This window comes from Budorcas taxicolor, chromosome 1 (assembly GCF_023091745.1).
Source record: "Budorcas taxicolor isolate Tak-1 chromosome 1, Takin1.1, whole genome shotgun sequence".
Classification (NCBI taxonomy): domain Eukaryota; kingdom Metazoa; phylum Chordata; class Mammalia; order Artiodactyla; family Bovidae; genus Budorcas; species Budorcas taxicolor.
The window spans coordinates 216,426,880-216,449,619 of NC_068910.1; the positions used below are offsets into that span (position 1 = coordinate 216,426,880).

A 22,740-nucleotide genomic window follows, 5' to 3' on the forward strand; every position below is an offset into this window, starting at 1 on the left:
GTGGACAAAGACACCCGAACTCCGTTCATCACGTTGCGTGTGACTCTGACCCCACACGATAGGCATTTACATTAAGTGGATTCGGCTGCAGTGAGAATACACAGCAGCAGACGTTCCTGTGATTGTCTTCCTGATGGCAATTCCTATCCGTCAGAGCAAATGCTAATGTCTCTTGGATAAGCCAGCAAAACACAGCATAGGAAAAAAAGTCAGGCCAGAAGAGATCAAATTTGTTTTCCATCTTCCTTTAAGGAAATGAAGGAGGCTGATTCTCTGAGCTCTCTAAGAGCACCTTTGCCAATCTGCAAATAACCGTGAGACTCTTGGTTAAGATGTGTTGCATAAAAGGGATACAGCCTCTACTCTAGAAGCATCTATGTGGTGACAGGCAGATGAAGTAACTTTCAGAGACAGAGGGCTGGGTGAAGCTACCTGGGATGCCTGCCAAAGGATGAGGTTCAAGAGATGTTTAATTCATCCGGCCAACACACACACACACACACACACAAATACACTGCTATGTTAAAAGTCTCTACAATAAATGCTCAGAAGGAAAAACAATAGTTCAACATTAAAAGGCTGTAGCCCACAGGGACCCCTGCTCTCTGGCAACAGGGGGATCTGAAGATTCTCTCAACCGTGGGGACGACAGTGCCACCAACCCTCAGAGCCCGTCTTCCTTTGAGGTGATGACACCCTAGATACCCTGCAGTCAGAGGGAAGGTACCTGGATAATGCTGGGGACACAGTCGGATCCCTGTACTGCAGGTCCCCAGGTTCCCACAATGGTGCCAGGAAAGTTCACATACTATCTGCAGAACTGTTTAAAAGGAAGACAGCCGATGTGTTTTCAGACAGCAGACTCCATCTCAACACTGACAGCTATTTCTATATTCTAGCCAACAGCCTGCACTAATATCATTCTCCCTAAGTGACACTACAGTGGCTGACACTGTCCAAGGGCTATATGTACCTGCAAGTCTTTATCCATGCAGAAAGGATGCTACTACTCAAACCCATATACTAAGTTTGAATATCTAAACATTCTTAATACTTGGAATGTTTCCCACTGTTCTATCTTGGCGATTGTTTTGTATTGTTACAAATGAGGGTATCTTGGCTGCAAACAACCCTACAAGGCTTTTAAGGCTCTTTTCAAAGCTCCATGAATTACCACGTTGAGAATTTAACAATACAATAATTCACCAAGCAAACCCACCAACATCAGGACTTATCCACAGTTAGGGCAGGCACTACCAATCTAGAAATTTTTTCCTACCAGCCCTCATCGTTCCTAAAATTCCTTCCATGAAAATTCGTTTCTTTGATTCATAAAGATTTCTTTTTATAATAGTGCTACATTCTCCACCCTTATGCCCTGCCTGTGAAAATGGTCGTTGCAAATAATGCAGAAGACATTGCGAAATGAAAAAAATAAAATCCTCAGCATTCTTAGCAGTAACCATTAATAACACGTGAGGCTACGTGCTTCTGAAACTACGATACTGCTTACCCCAACCCCACCTTCAATCAACATGAGTCAAAATTTTTGCAGAATACAATGAACCAGAAAAGTGAAAAGCCACTGGGATGTCACAGCAATGTCAAACAGCAAAAAAGAAAACCTTGTAAAATCCTACTCTCAATTTCTGTGGGCACTTCACCTTAATTGGTAACAAGCAGAGTCGAGTCTGTGGACCATGCTGATTCTCTCCGTTCTAGACCCTTTGTTCCTCATATGTACATGTTCTTGTACTGCAAGTATATATGCTTTTACGTAAACTCGAGCATAGTTTTATACAACCATTTTCCCCACTAGCTTCTTTCCCACTGAATAGATGATGGCCATGTGTCCATATCCACACAGCATCCTATTCCAGTGTGAAACACTCTTAAAACTTGAGCATCTCCAAGCAGGGCAGAGTCCTACACCTCCATGAGCTCAGACCTTTGGGACGGAGGGGCTTGGGGGAGGAAGAGGTCACAGGTCGTGCTTTACCAACACCGCCTCTGTGCCCAGGATCAAGGCTGCCCAGGCACGGCCCAGGGGCCGATGCAGTTCCAGAGCAGGCGCGAGAGAAAAGGGCTCTGCCCGTTCTGCGGGACAGTGTGTGCGGCGGGAGCCACAGCGAGTCCACAGAGAGTCTGGCTCTAACCGTGACTCCAGCCATTCATTCCCCAACTCATTGTGAGCAGGCAGTGTGGGGGATACTGGGGCACAAAGATGGGGAGGCCAAGCCCTTCCTTCCAGGGGCTGAGTCCAGGGCACAGGGAGCCAGGCTGGCACAGAAATGACCAGAAGACAGCCTGAGAGAGAGCGTGAGACCGGTAGCGCTGCTCAGACAGACTTCTGGTGCCAAGCCTCCAGAGACTCTGAGTCAGCAGGTCTGGGTGGGGCCCAGGACCGGGCAATCCCAACTTGGTTCTGCGGTGCAAGGACCACGCCTTGATGACATTTCTCGAGGGCAGGGGTTCCCCCCTAAGGCAACCCCGTCCCCTTTCCCCAGGATACTTGCAAGGCTGGAGATGTTCCTGGTGTCACAACTGGGCAGTGGGGCGCAGGAAGTGGTCTCATTTAGTGAGAGGATGCTGTTAAACCTCTTACAATGGACAAGACAGTCCCCCACAGCAAAGAATGTCAGCAAACAGTGTCACTAGCAGAGCTGGGCAATTCCGTGAAAGCAAGATACTCAAGGCCTTGGTTTTATCACCGGAACAGGGAGGATCAGCTTGATCACACACAGTCCTGCTTAGGATTCAGAGATGCAAAGTGCTTAGAACGGGGTCTGGCACACGGGAGGCACTTTTTTTGCCATTATTACTATTATCAGCTCTCGTTACTACTGAAGAGCAGCTAGGAGACAAGGACATTCCAGGAGGGACACAAGTTCTTCCTGCAAGGACCCCACCACGCTACAGCCCTCGCATGCCCTCTCCCAGTAACAGCAGCAACGATATTTACTGACGGCTTACTACACAACCATCAGTGGGATGAGGAAACTGAGGTTCAGAGATATCCAGTAACTTGCCCCAGGTCACACAGCCATCAAGGGACAGTCTGTCAACATCCATCCACTCGAACATCAAGTGAGCAGCCACTATGCGCCAGGCAAACCTCAGGAGGAGACACAGCCTAACACAGCACAGCTCAGGCAGAGAAACAGGTGATTTCCAGAGCCCAAGGTCTGCGGCTCCAGACCCCACAGAGTCCATCTTGCTGTAATCCTGGCCCCACGAGCCCTCTCTCTGGCCCCTTGCCCGGAGCCTGTCTCTGACAAAGGGACCTCATGGCAGGGCCCTGGGGAGGAGGGCGGAGCATCTCACTGGAACCTTCCTTGCATCCATCCTGAACACCCAGCAGGTCCCCAAACTCCAGGCCAGCCCCGCATGCAGGAAGCCGCGCCCTCCCTGGGGCTGGGCAGCGAGCAAAGCCCTTCCGCACACAATGTCTCCTCCTGCTTCAGGCACCCCAGAACCCCCAGGCCACTCATGACTCCAATTCACAGACCTGGCGACTCAGGCTCCAAAGCAGCAAGTGCCCCCAAAAGTCAGTGGAGCTCAGGTTCCAGCCACGGCACCTGAAGCCAAGATGTCCCTCCACACACCCCTTTCCCGTGACTCTGGGGTTTTATTTTCCCCCTGTGACTATAAAGGAGTACAAACTCAAAGCAAATAATTCAGAAAACACAGAAAAAATATAAAGAGAATACATCTCACTCATCTCTCCAGCAGATATAATAGCTGGCATGTAATTCTTTCCAGATATGTTTATTCACATTAACATAGTTTTTAGAATAGCATCATGATTCTAAATCACGAACCCATGCTCTTGGAACCTGCTTTTTCCCATTCAGATGCATTTCTTGGTTAATAACAAGCTGGTCAACACGTGAAGCCCAGATTCTCTCAACCAGCGCCTGGGCTCGGTATTCATCTGTTTCAGCAACATCCTACTGACAGTTAGGCGGAGTCACAATTATCCAGCATTTTCAAACAAGGCTGCGGTGAACCCTGCTAGACCTGGATCTGTGCCCAGTTACCCCCTTAGGACAAATTCTTCCAAGTGCAATCGCTGGGTCAAAAGTCACGGACATTCCAGCAGCAACAAGGGGACTGTCACCCAAGCAGGCAGCCCTGAGTCCTACTGATCTGATGGCCAAACTTCGGGTCAGAGCTGGGTGCCCCAGAGGCCCAGAAAAGACGTCACACCCAGCTGGCTACGGAAAGGTCTTCCCCTCCGCAGGCTCCCCTCCCCGCCACGCCATCCAGGCTGCGGGGCGTCTGCACAGCCACTCTCCGCCCTCCCCTGCCAGTGGCCAGCCCTCCCGAAAACCCGAGTCCCCAGGCCTCGACGCCAAAGCCCCCGTTACATCAGAGTGCCCCCAACTCCCAAGACCCCGCCCGGGTCCCCCACTCTGTGGCCAAGGCCCCCGGCACAGGGAGGACCCAGCATGAGCCAGAGCCACAGGAGGGCCTCGGGACGGGCTACACGGACGCCTCCAGGGTACTGCGCCCTGCAACCAGATGCCCCCAGAGACAGTCAGCCTCACTGTGCAACACACACACACACAGCATACACACACAGACACACACCACACACACACACAGAGTCATGCAACACACACAACACATACAGAGACACACCACACCACACACAGACACACACACACAGACACCACACACACACACCACAGTCATACAACACACACACAACACACACACATACACACACACCATGCACACACACGACACACACACAGTCATGCAACACACAACACACACAGAGACACACCACACCACACACAGACGCACACACACAGACACCACACACACATCACACACACCACACATACACACACACACCACACAGTCATACAACACACACACACCACACACACAGCATACACACCCATACACACACACCACACCACACCCATACACACAGTCATACAACACACACACACACCCCACATACAGTCATGCAACACACACACACACCACACACACCCCACACACACACAATCATGCAACACACACACCACACACAAAGACAGTCATGCAACACACACAGCACACAGAGACACACCACACCACACACACCACACATACACACACACACAGCATACACACACATACACACACCACACCCATACACAGTCATGCAACACACACAACACAGAGACACACCACACCACACACACAGATGCACACACACACAGACACCACACACACATCACACACACCACACATACACACCACACAGTCATACAACACACACACACCACACACACAGCATACACACAGCCATATCACACACACACACACCACACACAGTCATATAACACACACACACACCACACACAGTCATATAACACACACACACCACATACAGTCATGCAACACACACACACCCCACACACACCACAAAGACACAGTCATGCAACACACACACACATCACACACAGTCATACAACACACACACACCACATACAGTCATGCAACACACACACTACACACAGAGAGACACACCACACCACACCCATACACACACACAGAGTCATACAACATACACACACCACACACACTCACACAACACACATACACCACACACACACATCTTACAGAAGAAAGTGCTGGGTACAAAGAGATTCCAGCCTCACTCATGCAACACACACACCCACACACCACACACACACCACACGCAACACACTCACACCACCCACACACACATACTTTATGAAAGTACAAAAAGATTCCAGCCTCACTCATGCAACACACACACACACACACACACACACCCCCCTTAAAGGAGAAAGTGCTAAGATGTGGCAACACTGTCCTCTGAGAAAAGAATCTCTCTCTCCCCCTGACTTGAGCTAGTAATTCATTAGGAAGAGTCCAGGCTGCTCCCAATTCACCCGCTCTTCTCCCCCACCCCAACCTTCCAAGCTCGGGACAGTTTTTTAAAGAGAAACTGTTCGCTAGTTTTTGGCAAAGGAGAAGGTTGATGCTGGGTGCAAGCCTTCTGTGAGTCTGAGGAACACAGATGTCCAGAATTCGGATGCTTTTTCAAACCACCTCCACCCAGGCACAGAGGGAAAGAAAGAGCACGGCCATTTACAATGAAGCGCCTCTGCCCCCGCTGGGAAGGGCAGGCTGAAAAAGTCAGTGTGCAATGGCTTCCCGAGCCAGAAACATGTGCGTGGGCAACTGGGCCTGGAGAGCCCTTCCTGCTCCTCATCAGCGACCATTTCACCCCAAGACGAGCCCACCTTCCGAGCAGCAGGGGGGGTAAGGAGACACTACGCATGGCGGTGAAAAGCTAAGGAACTGGGCGTGGAATAGTACAAATCCTGATGACAGCAACTTAGAAAGTCCCTGTGCTGCCTCTCGTTACAAACCTTTGAGAACAGGTCGCGGGGTCGGGTACACAGCGTCCAAGTGCATCAGCACGTCTCCCGGCCTGCCGCACCCCAGGGCAAGGCTGCCACAAGCAGAAGGACCGCTTATCTTTCTCCAACCAGCTCCCCCCACCCCAGGGCACCGGTGCTCAGCCCAGGAGGCGCCCCTCCTTAGCACTGACTGCTCCTCTGGAGGGTCCTTCCTCGCCCCAGGCCCGCCCCCTTCAGACAGGCTTTCAGGGAAGCACACAGTGGGTGCTCAAGAAATACTCCATGAGTTAATGATTAAAGCTGATTAACCAATGCGCCTGTGGGAAAATACATGTGTTTTCTTTACTTGAAACATCAGGCTCACATTCAAGAGCCTCTCTGATTAAAGGTGCTTCTCTGGTGGCTCAGAGGGTAAAGCATCTGCCTGCAATGCAGGAAACCTCAGTTCAGTCCCTGGGTTGGGAAAATCCCCTGGAGAAAGAAATGGCAACCCACTCCAGTATTCTTGCCTGGAAGATCCTATTGATGGAGGAGCCTGGAGGGCTGCAGTCCATAGGGTTGCAAAGAGTCGGACACAACTGAGCAACTTCACTTTACTTCAGTGTTTCTGCAATTTCAACCTCCTCTTTTGTGAAACGTGCTCTTTAAATAGGGAAGTGTGTCCTTAGAAGTAGTCATGTGTGGATGTGAGAGTTGGACTATAAAGAAAGCAGAGCACTGAATTGATACTTTGAAACTGTGCTGTTGGAGAAGACTCTTGAGAGTCCCTTGGACTGCAAGGAGATCCAACCAGTCCATCCTAAAGGAGATCAATCCTGGGTGTTCAGTGGAAGGACTGATGCTAAAGCTGAAACTCCAATACTTCGGCCACCTGATGCAAAGACCCAACTCATTTGAAAAGACCCTGATGCTGGGAAAGATTGAGGGCAGGAGGAGAAGGGGATGACAGAGGATGAGACAGAGGATGAGTTGGATGGCATCACCGACTCAATGGACAAGAGTTTGGGTAAACTCCAGGAGATTGTGATGGACAGAGAGGCCTGGCGTGTTGTTGTTCATGGGGTTGCAAAGAGTCGGACACGACCGAGTGACTGAACTTTCTACTTATAGTTAATACAAAATATTGGCTATATTCCCCATATCATACAAACATCCCTGAGGCTACCTTACACCCAATACTCTGTGCCGATAGCCACTAGCTTGTCGTCTTCACCTGTGAGTCTGCTTCACTTCTGCCATATTCCCCAGTTGGCTATATTTTTCAGACTCCGCATATAGGCAGTATTACACTGTCTCTGTCTGACTTCTTTCACTTTCGGGTAATGCCCTCCAAGTCCATCCATGTTGCTGCAAATTTCATTTTTCACAGCTGAGTAACATTCCATTATGCATATATGTACCAAAAACGTTTTGGCTGCACCACGTGCAGGATCTTAGTTCCCCAACCAAGGATCAAATGCAGTGCAAACCTCCATTCCTAACTACTGGGCCACAGGGAGGTCCTGTACCACATCTTTATCCATTCACCCATCAGTGAGCGCATAGGGTTGCTTCCATATTATGGATGTTGTCAACACTGCATGAGCACCGGGGTCACCAATTCACTGGAATCACTCCGAGTCCCGAGGGGTGCTGGGCCCTGCAGACCATAATCAAAAAGCAAAGGAAAGGAAACGCAGGCAGCAGAAGCCCCGCCCCAGAGGCCCTGAAATATACACAGTCAGTCGCCGTTATCTGTGAATCTGTCTACTCACTAATTCAGAAAAGACTGTGCCACTCTACAGCCATGCACGGGCCTGCACAGAGTGCAAGAGGCTCCAGGTGCCCTCGGGGCTGTTCTCGGGGGGGAGGGACTGACCCCTCTGCCCTGCTCCAGCTCTCGTGCTACAAACAGGCGTCCTTGACACAGTCCATTTTGTGCCACACTTTCTGCGTTTGTGTGCTTTACATTGGTGATTTTGCTGCTTAAAATGGACCCCAAGCCTAGTGCTAAAGGGCTGGCTAGTGTCCTAAGCCCACAGAAGCTGTGATGAGCCTAACGGAGAAAACACAAGTTGAATAACCTTTGATCCGGCTGAGTCATGGTGCTGATGGCCAAGCTCAACATGAATGAACCAAAACTACACATTAAATAAGGTGTCTTTAGCGACTTCCATGTTGGTCGAGTGGTTAAGACTTTGCCTTTCCTGGATCACAGGGGTGTAGGTTCTATCCCTGGTTGGGGAACAAAGATTCCACAGGCCAGAAACTCAAAACAGAGAACAGAAACACTATTTTAACAAATTCAATAAAGACTTTAAAAATGGCCCACATTTAAAAAAAAATCTTTACCATAAAATCATGTGTATATTAAAAAGCAGAGACATTACTTTGCCAACAATGGTCCGTCTAGTCAAGGCTGTGGTTTTTCCAGTATAGTCACGTACAGATGTGAGAGCTGGACTAGAAAGAAAGCTAAGAGCAGAAGAAGTGATGCTTCGGAACTGTGGTGCTGGAGAAGACTCTTGAGAGTCCCTTGGACTGCAAGGAGATCCAACCAGTCCATCCTAAAGGAGATCAGTCCTGAATATTCATTGGAAAGACTGATGCAGAAGCTGAAACTTCAACACGTTGGCCACCTGATGTGAAGAACTGACTATTGGAAAAGACCCTGATGCTGGGAACGATTGAAGGCGGGAGGAGAAGGGGACAACAGAGGATGAGATGGTTGGATGGCATCACCGACTCAATGGGCATGAGTTTGAGTAAACTCCGGGAGTTGGTGATGGACAGGGAGGCCTGGCGTGCTGCAGTCCATGGAGTCACAAAGAGTCGGACATGACTGAGCGACTGAACTGAATGTGTCTTTGAACAGAAACACAAAGTTACGAACTGATCAGTGGACATGGGGGACCAGTGGCTCACAGGAGCCTAATGAGGTTGAACTTACTGAAAGCCTTTGGTCACAATATTTCCCTCAGGAGCCAGTTTCCCGCAAGCTTAGCGGAAACTCCTGCAAACAAGAAGGACCATCCATGTGCTCAGGTGGCTGCTCCTGGCCCACACCCATCTGTGCCCGCCCTCCCCTGGCATCCCCACCGCTCCCTCCATCTGCCGCTCCGCACACAGGCTCCCTTGTTCCGCTCAGTGTTTTCCGGAGATTGCTCTGTCGGGTCGCTCTTCTACTGGACTCTCAATCCGTAATTACTAACCACCTCTCCATACCCCAGCCTCAACTGAGACATCAACGCCCTGAGGCAGGGCCTCTGCCTTGCACCCCTATCTGCTTGGATCAGCAGAGGCTGCAAGCCCGACACCAAGGTGGGTGCCCAGTGCCCGCCCGAAGGGAGACAGCCCGCCAGACAATGGCCATCAGCTCCCCGGTGGGCTCTGTGAGTGTGAGCAGTGTCCAGAGAGCCTGCACAGAGGCTGAAATCCCACCAATTAGACCCGGGCTGCCCTCCTAAACCTGGTTGGTCTGAAGTGAGATGTGCTCTAGGTGTAAAAGATGTACAAGACTTCTCTGGGTACAAAAATATATGCAAAACGTCTCACTCGTGGTTTTCCTGTTTTGATTCCACACTGAAATTATTCTATCTCAAAAATTCTGGGTTAAAGGAAATTGGATGGAAATTAGCTGCAGCTGTTTCTTGTTCCTTTTCAACATGGCTGCTAAGGAAGTTTTCATGACGTCCAGAGTTTGCACTATGCTTGTTTGAGTCCACCAGAAGGAAATGCAACCCACTCCAGTAACCTTTGCCTGGAAAATTCCACGGACAGAGGAGCTTGGCGGGCTGCAGTCCATGGGGTCGCAGAGAGTCGGACCCAACTGAGCGACTAAGCACGCACACCCTGGTTATAATAAGGCCACGGAAAGGGCAGCCGGTGACACAGGCCAGCCTGACCCCCTGTCCCGGCGGCTGCCAAGTGCCCTCCAGAGCAAGGCAGGAAACACCTGTCAGAGCTTCCCGTGACACTCAAGGACCTAAGTATGTCCAGAAAGGGGCTTCGGAAATCGGGGCTGAAGAGAGTCGAGATGAAACAACTGTGCCTCAGAAGGGGAACACAGCCTGGACAGGGGCCGGCGGGGAGCAGCCCTATAAATATGTGCTGGATGTATAAATCGTGCGTGCGTGCTAAATCGCTTCAGTCGTGTCTGACTCTGTGACCCCATGGACGGTAGCCCGCCAGACTCCTCTGTGCATGGGATTCTCCAGGCAAGGATACCGGAGTGGGTTGCCATGCCCTCCTCCAGGGGACCTTCCTGACCCAGGGATCGAACGCACATCTATTACACGTCCTGCTTTGGCAGGCGGGTTCTTTACCACTAGCGCCACCTGAGAGGCCCTGAATCAATCAGTACTTTGCTAAAAAAAAAAAAAAAAAAAAAAAAAGAACTCAAAAATTTCTAACTTGTCTGCTGATATTTGGGATCGCAGGACATGAGAAATGGAAGGGGATCTGAAAAATGACTAGGCTCTGCCGTGTGGCTGACCTGTGAGGACACTGACCTCCGTGTCCTCCCCTGGAGAACCGGTGGTCCCTGCCTCCCACCCTACCTGCCAGGCCCAGGCCACCTGGTAGAACTGTCCATGATGATGGGAGTTTTCTCTGATCTGTCCAGTACCAGGCCTACCGCGCCCCTGCTGCTGCTGCTGCTATGACTGAGGAAGTGAACTTTTAATTTTATTTAATTGTTATTAATTTAAATTCAAATAGCCACACGTGGCTAGAGGCAGCCATCCTGAACAGCGCAGCTCTGGGCTGCTGTGACAAGGTGGAAGGAAGTAAAGCTTGTAAAACCCTCGGGGGACTCCCCTGGTGGCCCAGGGGCTGAGACTCTGCACTCCCAATGCAGGGGGCCCAGGTTCGAGCCCTGGTCAGACCCCACACACTGCCACTAAGAGCTCGCGTGTCACAACTACAGATCCTGCGTGCTGTAACCAAGACTCACAGCAGCCAGAGAGCGAGACATTAAAAATTTAAAAAAAAAAAAAAAAAAACTTTTTGGAAACGTCAAACCCTGAGAGAAATGAAACAGGTCATGCTGCTAAATGAATTCCAAACGTGAGATTCTAAGAGATTTCAACCGCCCAACAAACAGTCCTGATTCATCATACATGCAAAAAATTTCCACACACAGAAGGTACTTCACTTGGCGGAGAAGAGGGCTCACAGATGAAGAACACAGGAGTCCCTCAGAAGCAGCTCGGCAAACTAGCTTTGCCTCTCGGGCCACCTCTGGCCTCGACATGCAGGGACAAAGCAGGGTTGCCAGCCTGGTGGATCACATTCCTGAGACCTCCCACCCCCTCACCCGGAGGGACCAGCGGCGCCCGCCCCTGCTGCTGACCTTCCCTGCCATTCCTTCTGCTACAGACGCCGGCCCTCCCACAGCTCCCAGACACAAGCTGGGGTTGTCAAACCTGCTGGGAAGTGGTGGGAAAACCGACCACTGCTGGAAAGGGATGGGGGCTAAGCGGGAGCCACGAAGAGTGTCAGTCTGTTCACTCAGGTGGGAAGATGCCCATGAACTTCAAATCGAGGTCTCGGCTCCCCAGATTTTTCCAGGCAGGAAAGCACTTCTGAGACGAAACAGCTTTTCTTTGCCATTAAGATCATTAACACTCTACCCCCAAGCAGACAATAAAGAAAAAAAGCAGGAGAGTGGCAGGGCGGGGCCAGGGGGCAGCACATGGTTAGGGCCCGAAAGTCAAAAAAGATCTAAGTCTTTCTGAGGAAACACGTGATATTTCCAAGTGGCAATGTAAGGAGTCGCTGTAAAATACTTAAGAGAGTTTGTGAGCTCATTCATTCTTATCCATTAAAGGGCAGAGCTAATTTCCCCCCTCAATCCTTCTAACTTTTCAACAGACACGTTAACCTCAGGGCTTAAGAGTGTCTAAAGCCCTTGGTTTGGGCCCCTCCGAGTTTCCAGGATGAAAAAACCCCGTGAAATTGGATCCTCGTGTGTTCCACCCACAAGCTGGCCTCAGTGGTGTAATTCATTCTGTCGGGCAGCTTGCTATTGCTCCACTTCAAGGAGGGAACGCCAGCAACCACTCTGCAGCTATTAAAACAGAATGAACCAGCCTGGGGTCAGCAGGACAGAAGCCACCTTCACTTCAGGACCCAGCTCTCTGTACCTCAAGTTCAGTCTCCCGCCTGTTGATATCATCCGTGGATTGATTGAGCTTCTCCAGTTCTCCCTGATGAAGAAAAGGGACAGAAAAAAAGACTTCAGGGATGCTTGTCTTTGGTTTCCACTGTGACTCAGCCCCAAAATCTGCAAAATTACTCTGGTCAGTTTGTAGGAAGAGGAACCAGTCCATATTAATTGTCAAGGAAAACAGTTGTGCCTTGGCTGGAAGAACAAATGAGTGTCAGCATTTCTGAAACCCTTTTCTTGATAGAGGCCTTTTTGAAAATGACTTAAGGTTCCAGGAATTTGTCTTTTCTTAGAAGGTCAATTATTTATTGCAGGTTTGTGCCTTCAGGTAAACCCACCTGTTACAAATGGTTTAGAGGCTAAATCAAAATAATGCTTTCTGCTTTAGAGCAGGAATTTTGCAGAAAAGATAATAAAAGAAAACAAAGCCAAGCCTAAAGTATTGAAATCATGCGAACCAAGGGTGGAATTCTGGCATTAACGCACCCAAAGTTGAGCATTTTTCTGTAGAGAGCATTTTCTTTTCCAACTGCCAATTATTCAAACTACCTACCTGTTTACAAAACAACTAAAACTAGCTTTAATCCTGATCCTTTAAATATTTACAAGCTAACATTTTGTAAAAAGCGCCCAGCATGAAGTTAACTCTTTTTACTCTGCAAACAAAGGATCTTGTTAACAGAATTCCCCTACCAAGAAAACGAAATGTAGTAGCCCAAACTGATTTTAACAGAATTCCTAACAGGAAGCTTTTTCCACCTGATTTTTATCTTGCTCACCTGCCATAACAATTCAGTTAAACACAACAGCTGAGTTAAATGAGGTTTTTAATAGATCTGCACACTGAAAAACCAATTAGGTCTCCAGAAATCGCAGTTCATGCTGAAAAGCAGGGTTTGTTACAAGTGACTTATGGAAGAGTAGAAAAATGGGTCTTACAAAGGGATGTGCTGTGCTTTTTTGCTTAGAGGGTGAAGAGGTTAAGCTGTCACTTTGAGATCTCGGCTAGGAAATTGCTTTTTAATCATCTCCCGGAGAAATGGAGGCGCAGGAAGCAGGCCAACCCTCTCGCCTTCTCGCGCGTCAGCTTTGCGCACCAGTTGGCCCTGGTTTCTGTTCACACTCGACCTCACAAGGAGGAAAAGCTGGGTTTTAAACCGTTTGAGGCCAGCCGGAGGGCTGCGCCGGGGGTGACAATAAACCCTTCGGTTTGCTAACAATGAATCGGGGCGGGGGGACGGGGGGAATGGCTCCGGACGGTCCCCTCTGCCAGGTGAGGGCTCCGACCCCCGGGCTGGGCGGCCGCCCCAGGTGTAGGGAGGTGGCCGGCGCCCACCGCCCCGGGGGCGCGCGCTACGCCGCCGGCCGGGCTCCGGAGTCCGGAGGTTGCGCAGAGCCCGCGGCGCGCAGAGCCGGATCGGGTACCCCCGAACCCGGCGAGGCGCCCCCGCCCCCTTTCCTCTTTGTTGCACGTCCGCCCCAAGCGCAGGGCGCGCTGCGGGCAATCTCCCGGGTCCAAGCGCGAGTCCCGGCGACGGAGTCGGGCCGCGTCCGCGCGGGCACCGCAGCCTCCCCGGGAACCGGGCGAAACCCGGCGCTCGGAGCCTCTCCCCCGCAGCCCCGGGCCTCCCCGGGCCGCTCCCCTGCGCGCGGGCACCCGGAGCTCCGAGGCGGGCTGACCGCGGAGCCCAGGGCCCCCGCGCGCCCCCCGCGCCTCCTACCTGGATCCGGGGGTCCACCTCCTCCTCGTCCGCCGGCCCGGGCTCCATCCCGGCTTCCTCCTCCTCCTCCTCCTCCGAGTCCCGGGCGGGCGGCGGGCGCTCCGCCGGCCCCTCCGGGCGGTTCCGCCTCGGCGCCGCGTCCATGCCGGCTGCGGCCAGGGACGCGCTGGGCTGGCAGCCGCAGGTCGCGCCGGAGCCTCCTGGCCACGGCCGGGCGGGGGAGCCGGCGCCGCTCGCGGCCGCGGGTCCCCGGGCTCCGGAGGAAGTGGGCGCGGTCGCCCCCTCTCCGCCGCGGCCGTCAGCGCCGGCCGCTCCGCCCCCGGCCCGCCCCGCGCCGCCCCGGCTCGGCCCGGCCGCCCGGGGAACCGCGCTCCGTCACAAAACCTCCCCACCAGCCAGCCCGTAGGTGGTGAAATGGGGGAGCCCTCACCCCAGTTTTAACTTAGCGGCCGGAAGAGATCGCCAGCTCCCCAAGGTCGGCCGCCGGGTGTCCGGGTGCTCTTCCCCCTCCCGCCTCTGCCAAGGCGAAGTGACTCCGTGGAGGGAAATTGTTAATCGCTCAGTGGTGTCCGACTCTGCGACCCCATGGATTTAGCCCCCAGGCCCTCTGTCCATGGAGATTCTCCAGGCAAGAACACCGGAGTGTGTTGCCTTGCCCTCCTCCAGGGGAGCTTCCTGACCCAGTGCTGGAAACCGGGTCTCCTGCATTGCGGGCGGCTTCTTCACGGTCTGAGCCACCAGGGAAGTACGTGGAAGGAAAGTCTGGGGGTATTTCCACCATCTGAAGTCCCGTTTAGAAGCTTGTCCTCCGTGACCTTGGACCAGTTGCAAGACTCAAACCCCTGTGTACACTCCAAGCATTTCTGTTCTCTTGGGTGAAGCTGAAATGTATCCCCAGAAAAGGGAACGGAAACGCGCGCTCACATAGCAGACACGAAACGACCCAGAGGGGAGCCCCCGGCTCCAGCTCCAGGGGTGGATTCCTTGTCCAAAGGCTGTGTCCCCACTGAGCAGAGCTCCACACCCAAGAAGCTCTGCCTTCAGAGTTGTGGGATGGCCCTACCTGAATAGCTGGGAAGCATGGAAAATCCATTGATCAGGGTTGTGGGTGGTTGCGTGTGTGCATGCAGCCTTCTCCAGGAGATGTGAGCGTTAACCTCTGTTAATGGACACACTCCGTCCAAGGGGTTACTGACTGAGGAGGTTTCCTGCCCACCCTGAACAGAATGCGGCGCCAGAACTTGCCCCGCAAACTCAAAAAAATCCAAATAAAGGTCATGTCTGCACTTTTATGAAATGTCAGGGCCACTGTGATGTCAGGGGAGCAGAAGGTCAGATGACCCTAGCAAAGCAGGCAAGGACATTGCCACTGGCCGTTGCTAACATCTCTTTCACTACAAAAACGCCGAGTGTGTGCTCTTTCTACACAAAGGCTTGTGGCCTGTGGGCTCTGTTGAGTTTGGAGGGCAGACTTCCTTGGGAAAGGAGCTTCTTTCTGAGAGCTTGTCATTAAAGCCAGCCTTGGGAAACCTGTTTATGGTTGGTTTTATCAGAAGCCAAGTTGGGGGCTTACCCCTTGGGCAAGGTTCCGCCCTACACACTCTGGCACCGTGGTCCTCCCCATCAAAGGAGTTCCACTGTCTCCTGGAGGCACTACAGGTGTATGTCATGGGTTTGTTTCTGAACAGGTCACACCTGTTCATTGTTCTTTAAATCAAGAGAGAGTCAGCAATTCTTCGTGAGAGGTTCTCAAATTCCTTGCTGCCGACATAGTTGCTTTTCATTTCCCAGTGAGGGATGAAGGCAGGGTCAAGATGGCCATTAAGAGTCACTTTGGGACACAAGAGCCACCAGTGTCTCCTTGTTGGCTTGGAACTGAGCCTGTACCTGAACAGACTGACCCCAGCTGTGAACAAACTGAGACAGAGATTAAAAACAAGAAAAGTGAGGTCAGCCCTGATTCTGAACGCTTCCTAGTGGTGGAACCTCATCATCACCATTCGAACAACAGCCTCCAGAGGACATTTCTGTTTAAGTTTAGATTTAAGAGCAATAGGTGGTTCAGTGCCTCTATGGGACACAGGGAAACGGCTTCTGAACATCAATGTAGACTTTCGTTGCTTTATTTTTAGAAGACCTGGGCCAGCTATAGAAAGGATCCCAATAAGTGTTCTGAAGTTTAAAAAAGAAAAATAAAGCACAGCACTATTATATATTTCTATGGACACACACATATGCACATCCATGCATAGGAAGAGAGCTGCAAGGGAGACTCTGTACCCTCACAAGAGTGGCTAGCCCTGCGAAGGAGGGTAGGGAAGGGCCCGAGACTGGCTAGGATCGGGGGTTGGAGATGTCAGAGGGAACTCTTCATTTCTCGATAATACTTTCATTTTTATCAGGAGGATATATTTATGATTATCTGTGTACTTCTAAGATAAATTTAAGATAATGCATATTGTATTCGTTTTCTGTTGCTGTGTAACAAAGTACCGCAAGTTTAGTAGCTTAAAACAGGGCTTGTTTATTAACTCACAGTTTTATAACGGGGAGGGGGGCGTCGGGAAAGGGGGCGTCCCTTGTAGGCTCAGTGGGAAAGAATCCACCTGAAAAAGCAGGAAACACAGATTGGATCCCTGGGTCAGGAATATCCCCTAGAGGAGGAAATGGCAACCTAACTCCAGTGTTCTTGCCCGGAGAACCCAGTGGACAGCGTTGCCTAGTGGGTTACAGTCCATGGAGTCGCAAAGAGCTGGACACAACTTAGCAACCGAACAACTGTAGGCCTGACATTCAGGCACAGTGTGACTAGCTTCTCTGCTCAGGGTCTCCCAGACCAGACCAGGGTGTCGACCAGGCTCCAGACCATTCTGATGGCTCTAAGAAAAAAGTCCCTCCAAGCTCATTCAGGCTGTTGGTTGGATTCGGCTCCTTGCGGTTGTAGGACTGAGACGCCCGTTTCCTTATTGTCAGCCAAGGGCCATTCCTGGCTGCTGGAGGCCGTCTACATTCCTTGCGATGTGACCCCCAGCATCTTCAAAGCCAGCAGCAGAGGACCTCCCTTGTGCTGTCTCCCTTTCCAGGGGAGCCCAGTCCCTTCTAAGGATTCGTGTGGGTAGGTCAGGTCCACACAGGATAAAGTCGACTGTGCCATCTTCACAGCATAATCGTGGAGGTGGCTGTCCCATCATAGTCACAAGCTCCCAGCATTTTACAGGAATATGTACAAGAATGGAGCTAAGGTGTACTGCTGCCTACCTCACGTATCAAGGAGGCAAGCCTTATAAGGGGCTTGGAACCCAAATAAATGCCTAATGTTTATTTGGCTGCCATATTTGATCTGGGTGAATGACTCTAAAGGATGGGCTGGAGATCCCTGGACTTCTCTGAGAACTTTCAGGATACACATGCAATCAAAACTTGCAGAGAAATACAAGACAAGACTTGCCTTCCTCACTCATTCTCTTATGAATATTCACTGGGGTTTCCTAAAAGTTACATGACACATGGTACTGCAACAGATTGAATGCAGAAGGTATGAGAATCCAGCTATCTGTTAAGCCACACATAAATGGAAAACAATGACCTTGTCAGTATTTTATTTTCTTTTGGAAACGTTTATTTTTCATTTTGAAAGCTAGAGTTATATTTCATAAAATTATTATATTCGCATTAACATGTAATAAGTGTGTTGTTATTTTCAGATGAATTCATGAAAGTTTTTTAAGTGGTTTTCATTTTGACACAGCAGCAACCACCTGTAGAAGTACCACATAAACAACAGCTCTTTGAGGTCTTCAATCACTTAAAAAAAATATAAGGATGTACCGGCAATAAAAAGTTTGAGAAACATGGAGCGAGAGGAAACGTACCCTCTGGTTGGAGCTATGCTTTTTTATTTCTATTTAAGTGTCCCACTGCCTCGGTCACTCAAAAGACTCGTCACCACCCCGAAGACCTCCAATTTGGCCGCTGGTGGAGTATTTGGGGCACAGTACATTTCCGCCCATTTCAAGAGCCTTTAAATACAATTTAACAATTGAAATGATTGTGATCATTAGATAAGGTGCTGCTCATAAGGGATTAGCTCCTGGGATCTACAGTTCCTGGATTTTTCAGTTCCTCTGAAGAATCCATTGCCCAATTATAGCATTGCCCCCTTTGGAGAAAACAGATTTTTAGTGCTGCGTGTGTGACCTTGATTTCCAAGGGCACAGCTGTGCCTTGCCAGGCTTGGAGGGGTCGGAGTGGTGGGGAGGACGCCTGCACCGCACCGCTGCAGGGAGGGAGACCCCAGAGTGGGCTCTGGTCTGACCCTGGGGCATGAATTATCCGAGGAGGCACATGTTCTGACAAAGCAGGAGACTGTTGGGAAGGGGCACTGGGTGGAGAGTAGGCGGAGAAGGGCCCCAGGGGCTGCCCTGCCTCGCGGCTCGCAGTCGGGTCTCACCGCAACGCGCTTAGTGTCCAGGCTGTCTCTGGCCAGCCCTGACTCAGGGTCCTTCCTGAGGTAAGATGGAAGGAGTGGAGCTGGAGTTCAGCCCACGTGGACTCCAGGATCCTGGGAGGCCGGCAGGACACAGGCGCTGCCATCGCCTCTCTCTTTTTGACCTTTCCCAAGAAATGGCAGCCCACCCCAGTCCTCTTGCCTGGAAAATTCCACGGATGGAGGCGCCTCATAGGCTACAGTCCAGGGGGTCGCTAAGAGTGGGACAGGACTGAGCGACTTCACTTTCTTTTCTTTCTTTAAATTCTTTCCATTGGTGATCCATTAGTTGCACGTTCCTTACCAGTATCTCCTGTTTAAGCTGACTCATGCACACGGTTGCTATCAGGCTGAGGTGAGCGGTTTCAGTCAGTCATTCCCCTAACAGTGCCAGAGCTGTGATTTGGGGCAGCTTGATCATATCGCTCATGGTATGGGCAAATGTGTGGATGGCTGACAATGGAACAGAACCCCAGGGACTCCTTCACTTGGAGACATACTCCCTGCTGTCCTTAGAAGAAAAATGCACAGCCTAAAAGTTGCAAGTCATGTTTTCTTCAGGGAGCTCACTGAGGACTGTAGGCGGAGAGGCAGCTTCTCGGATAGGAACTGCTGCAAAGAGGTAAGGGTGCAGCCAGGACATTAAAAAGTTTGTGCTGGCGTTAGGGTGGGGCGGGGTGGCCAATGTGGTCAAACATCAAAAGATGACTGCTAAGCGCAAAAGGGGAACTCTCAAGGTAAGACTTTGGTGCTTAGATGCAGAGTCTGGGTTCATTGAAATTATTCCTTAGATAAGCGCCTTCACTGCCTAGGGCCAGCATCCTGGGTTTTCCCACCTGAATCCCCTCGGGGCTGCCTGGGGGGCGGCTGCATGGATGATGGCCGCAACATTCTTTGTCCACTGGAAGCCAGGCGACATTTTTTCGCCCCCGGTTCAGTTTACTTTCACGACCTCCTTGCAGTTTGGTTAAACTAGGGGGAAGTAGGCCGTGTGTGTTTGTTCCCTGTTCCTCCACTTCCTCAAGCTGAAAGCCGTCCTGGGTGATGATCGCAGCCTCCGGGTCGTCCCATTTGCCCCTGAGGACAGTGGGCTGACCTTTGGAAAAAAGGGGGAGAAGGGTAGCGGGCTGGATGAGCCTGGGTTTACAGATTCCTCCAGAACAGGTTCTTACTTGTCAGGATCTGGTTTCTTTCATGGCGTTAATACCAACCGCTCCTTTTATAACCCCACCTCCTCAGTGGGGTCGCATGTTTACCGTCCCAGCCTCTTCCTTCCTGAATGATAAAGGAAGCAGGTGTCCAACAGAAAGACTGTCTCCCCATCTCGTCTCCTGCTGGAATGAGTGCATGGGGATGTTTCTATCCCCATAGGTGTGGAGAGAAACTCCAGCTTATGTAATAAACACTCAAGGAAAATCCTGCCGTGTTCAGGGGGCCTCACTCTCCTGTCTTCAGGGGAAGGCAGCTTCGGTGGACTTAAGGGCAGAAAGAGCGATGGTGTTGGCTGTTCATGCCACTGAAGGAGCAGCCTTTCCCTCCTGGCTGCTGCAAAGGGCTGTGCATGTCCCACTGTGGAAACACGGAGGTCACCCATCTCCTGCCTGCAAAGGCCAGGGTGGTTTTACGGAGAAGACGACACTTGGCCTTAAATGACAAAAAGAATTTTCACAAACAAGAGAGGAAGTGAAGTGAAAGTAGCTCAGTCGTGTCCAGCTCTTTGTGACCCCATGGACACTGTATAGTCCATGGAACTCTCCAGACCAGAATACTGGAGTGGGTAGCCTTGCCCTTCTCCTGGGGATCTTCCCAACCCAGGGATTGAACCCAGGTCTCCCGCATTGCAGGTGGATTCTTTACCAGCTGAGCCACAGGGAAGCCCAACAAGAGAGGAGGGTTTTGTGAGAGAAAGAAAGGGCTTTCCAGATAGGGAATAACATGGGGAAATCACAGAGGGGCTGGGCCGGTCAGGAACAGTAGCGAGAGAGCCTGTGTAGACCTGGGACCCGGGGAAGACAGTGGGGGGTGGCTGGAGCAGGAAAAAAGCCTAAAGCAGAGTCTCAGGCAGGTCCTCAAGGGCCGTGGGTGCCAGGCTCAACCTCTGGACTCTAGACCATGGGCCACAAGAGGCCATTCACTCATTTGTGGATTTATTCATCCAACGAGTATTTACTGAGAACTTAATAGGCCAGAGGTCAGAGTCTCACTATGAACAAAAGACGCAACCTCCCTGCTGTCATGGGGATAACAGACAAGGATACAAGAGGCAGGTCAGTGTGACCAGGACCAAGGGTCCAAGCAGAGGATGGATGGGGGAAGGGAAATGGGGGTGCTATTGTGGTTCTAAGGCTCTCTCAGGAGGGCATTTGAAGCCAAGACCCCAAAGAAGTGAGAGTGCAAATCCTGCACCCCCTTGGGGAAAGCACTCCAGCACCTGAGGATGTGCGGGGTCCCAGGGACTTGACGAAAGAAAGCAAGGTAGTTCGGCAGGGGATGAGGACGCCGCCCTTTTCTCAGTGAAACTGAGCAAGGTTGTCAGCCGTGAATAAGGAGGCCGTGGGAGGCGCAGGCCCAGCCCTGGAGGCGGGGGAGAGATGCAGGAGTGGCTGTCGGTGGAGCGGGGAGGTGGGTGCCAGGGGAGTGTGTTCTAGAAGCCAGGTCGCACAGGCCCCTCCTGTGGCTGGAAACTCTGGAGACCAGTCAGCAAGGATGAGTGGTTTTGCCAACCCAGCTTCAGCCTCTGGGTACAGGAGGAAGTTTGTAAGAACGCGGGAGTTCACCAGGGTTAGGATTATGCTGAGGAGAAGGCAATGGCACCCCACTCCAGTACTCTTGCCTGGAAAATCCCATGGACGGAGGAGCCTGGTAGGCTGCAGTCCATGGGGTCGCTGAGGGTCGGACATGACTGAGCAACATCACTTTCACTTTTCACTTTCACGCATTAGAGAAGGAAATGGCAACCCACTCCAGTGTTCTTGCCTGGAGAATTCCAGGGACAGAGGAGCCTGTTGGGCTGCCGTCTATGGGGTCGCACAGAGTCGGACACGACTGAAGCGACTTAGCAGCAGCAGCAGCAGCCGTAGGATTTCGCTGGGTTCCCACAGGGGTAGAGGGAAGAGGTGAGGGGGTTACAGGCAATGGCAGGTGTAAGGATTTGATTGTGGCTCGTGGGATCTATGGAGAAGGGAATGGCAACCCCCTCCAGTAATCTTGCCTGGAGAATTCCAGGCACAGAGGAGCCTGGAGGGCTACAGTCCGTAGGGTAGCAAAGGGTCAGGCGTGGGATCTAAGCTGGATCAAATGGGAAGGGCTTGCATTAAGGTGAGGTGAAGGAGCAGCTGCTGAAATAGTTAAAGGGAGCATGGAAGCAGATTCGCGACTGTGCAGAATCCAGTGACTGAAAAGAGCTGGAGGAGGGAGGCAGTGTGGTGGGGGGGAGTCACATGTGGTTCCAGGGACCTCCCTGGTGGTCCAGGGGTTAAGAGTCTGTGCTTCCCCTGCAGGGGGAGCGGGTTCTGTTCCTGTTCAGGGAACTAAGATCTTGCTTGTCTCACGGTGCGGCCAAAAGGGGGAAAAGGGTGATTTCTAGGTTGAGTGACTGGATGACACCATTAATTGGGACCTATTCTATGGGAGTTTGGGCTGGGAAGGTAAGAAATTATGGTTTTTTATTAGAGCATACTGATTTTAAAGGGACGACCCGGGCAATTTGACTGTCTGTTGTATTTGGAAATAGGGATCTGAGTTACCCAAGGGTTGACCCAAACTCTCCGGAAGGCTTAGATACCCTTCCCTGCCGCAGCAAGTGGGCGCAGCTCACCTGGTCCTCGAGGAGCACGCTGGTCTGACCCCTGACCTGGGGGTCTCCAGGAAACAGAGGTACAGTGAGGTTGGTTTTGGTGGGGCTCTTGGAGAGTTATAGTAACAAGAATCATATCCGAACGGGGTTCAGATCCCAGCTGAACCCTTTGTGAGCTGACTTTGGACAGGCTGGCT

At 51.5% G+C, this 22,740-nt stretch overlaps 1 protein-coding gene across 1 annotated transcript in view; it reads right to left on the minus strand.

Moving 5' to 3' along the window:
- SH3BP5 (SH3 domain binding protein 5) overlaps positions 1-14,424 on the minus strand; it is a 71,633-nt gene extending 57,209 nt beyond the window's left edge. Inside the window, exons 1-2 of the mRNA XM_052636155.1 lie at positions 14,262-14,424; positions 12,518-12,580 (exon numbers count right to left, since the gene is read on the minus strand). Of these exons, the coding sequence (XP_052492115.1) occupies positions 12,518-12,580; positions 14,262-14,405 (207 nt within the window). The 5' untranslated portion in view covers positions 14,406-14,424. The remainder of the gene's footprint in view (positions 1-12,517; positions 12,581-14,261) is intronic.
- Positions 14,425-22,740: the final 8,316 nt, after the last annotated feature.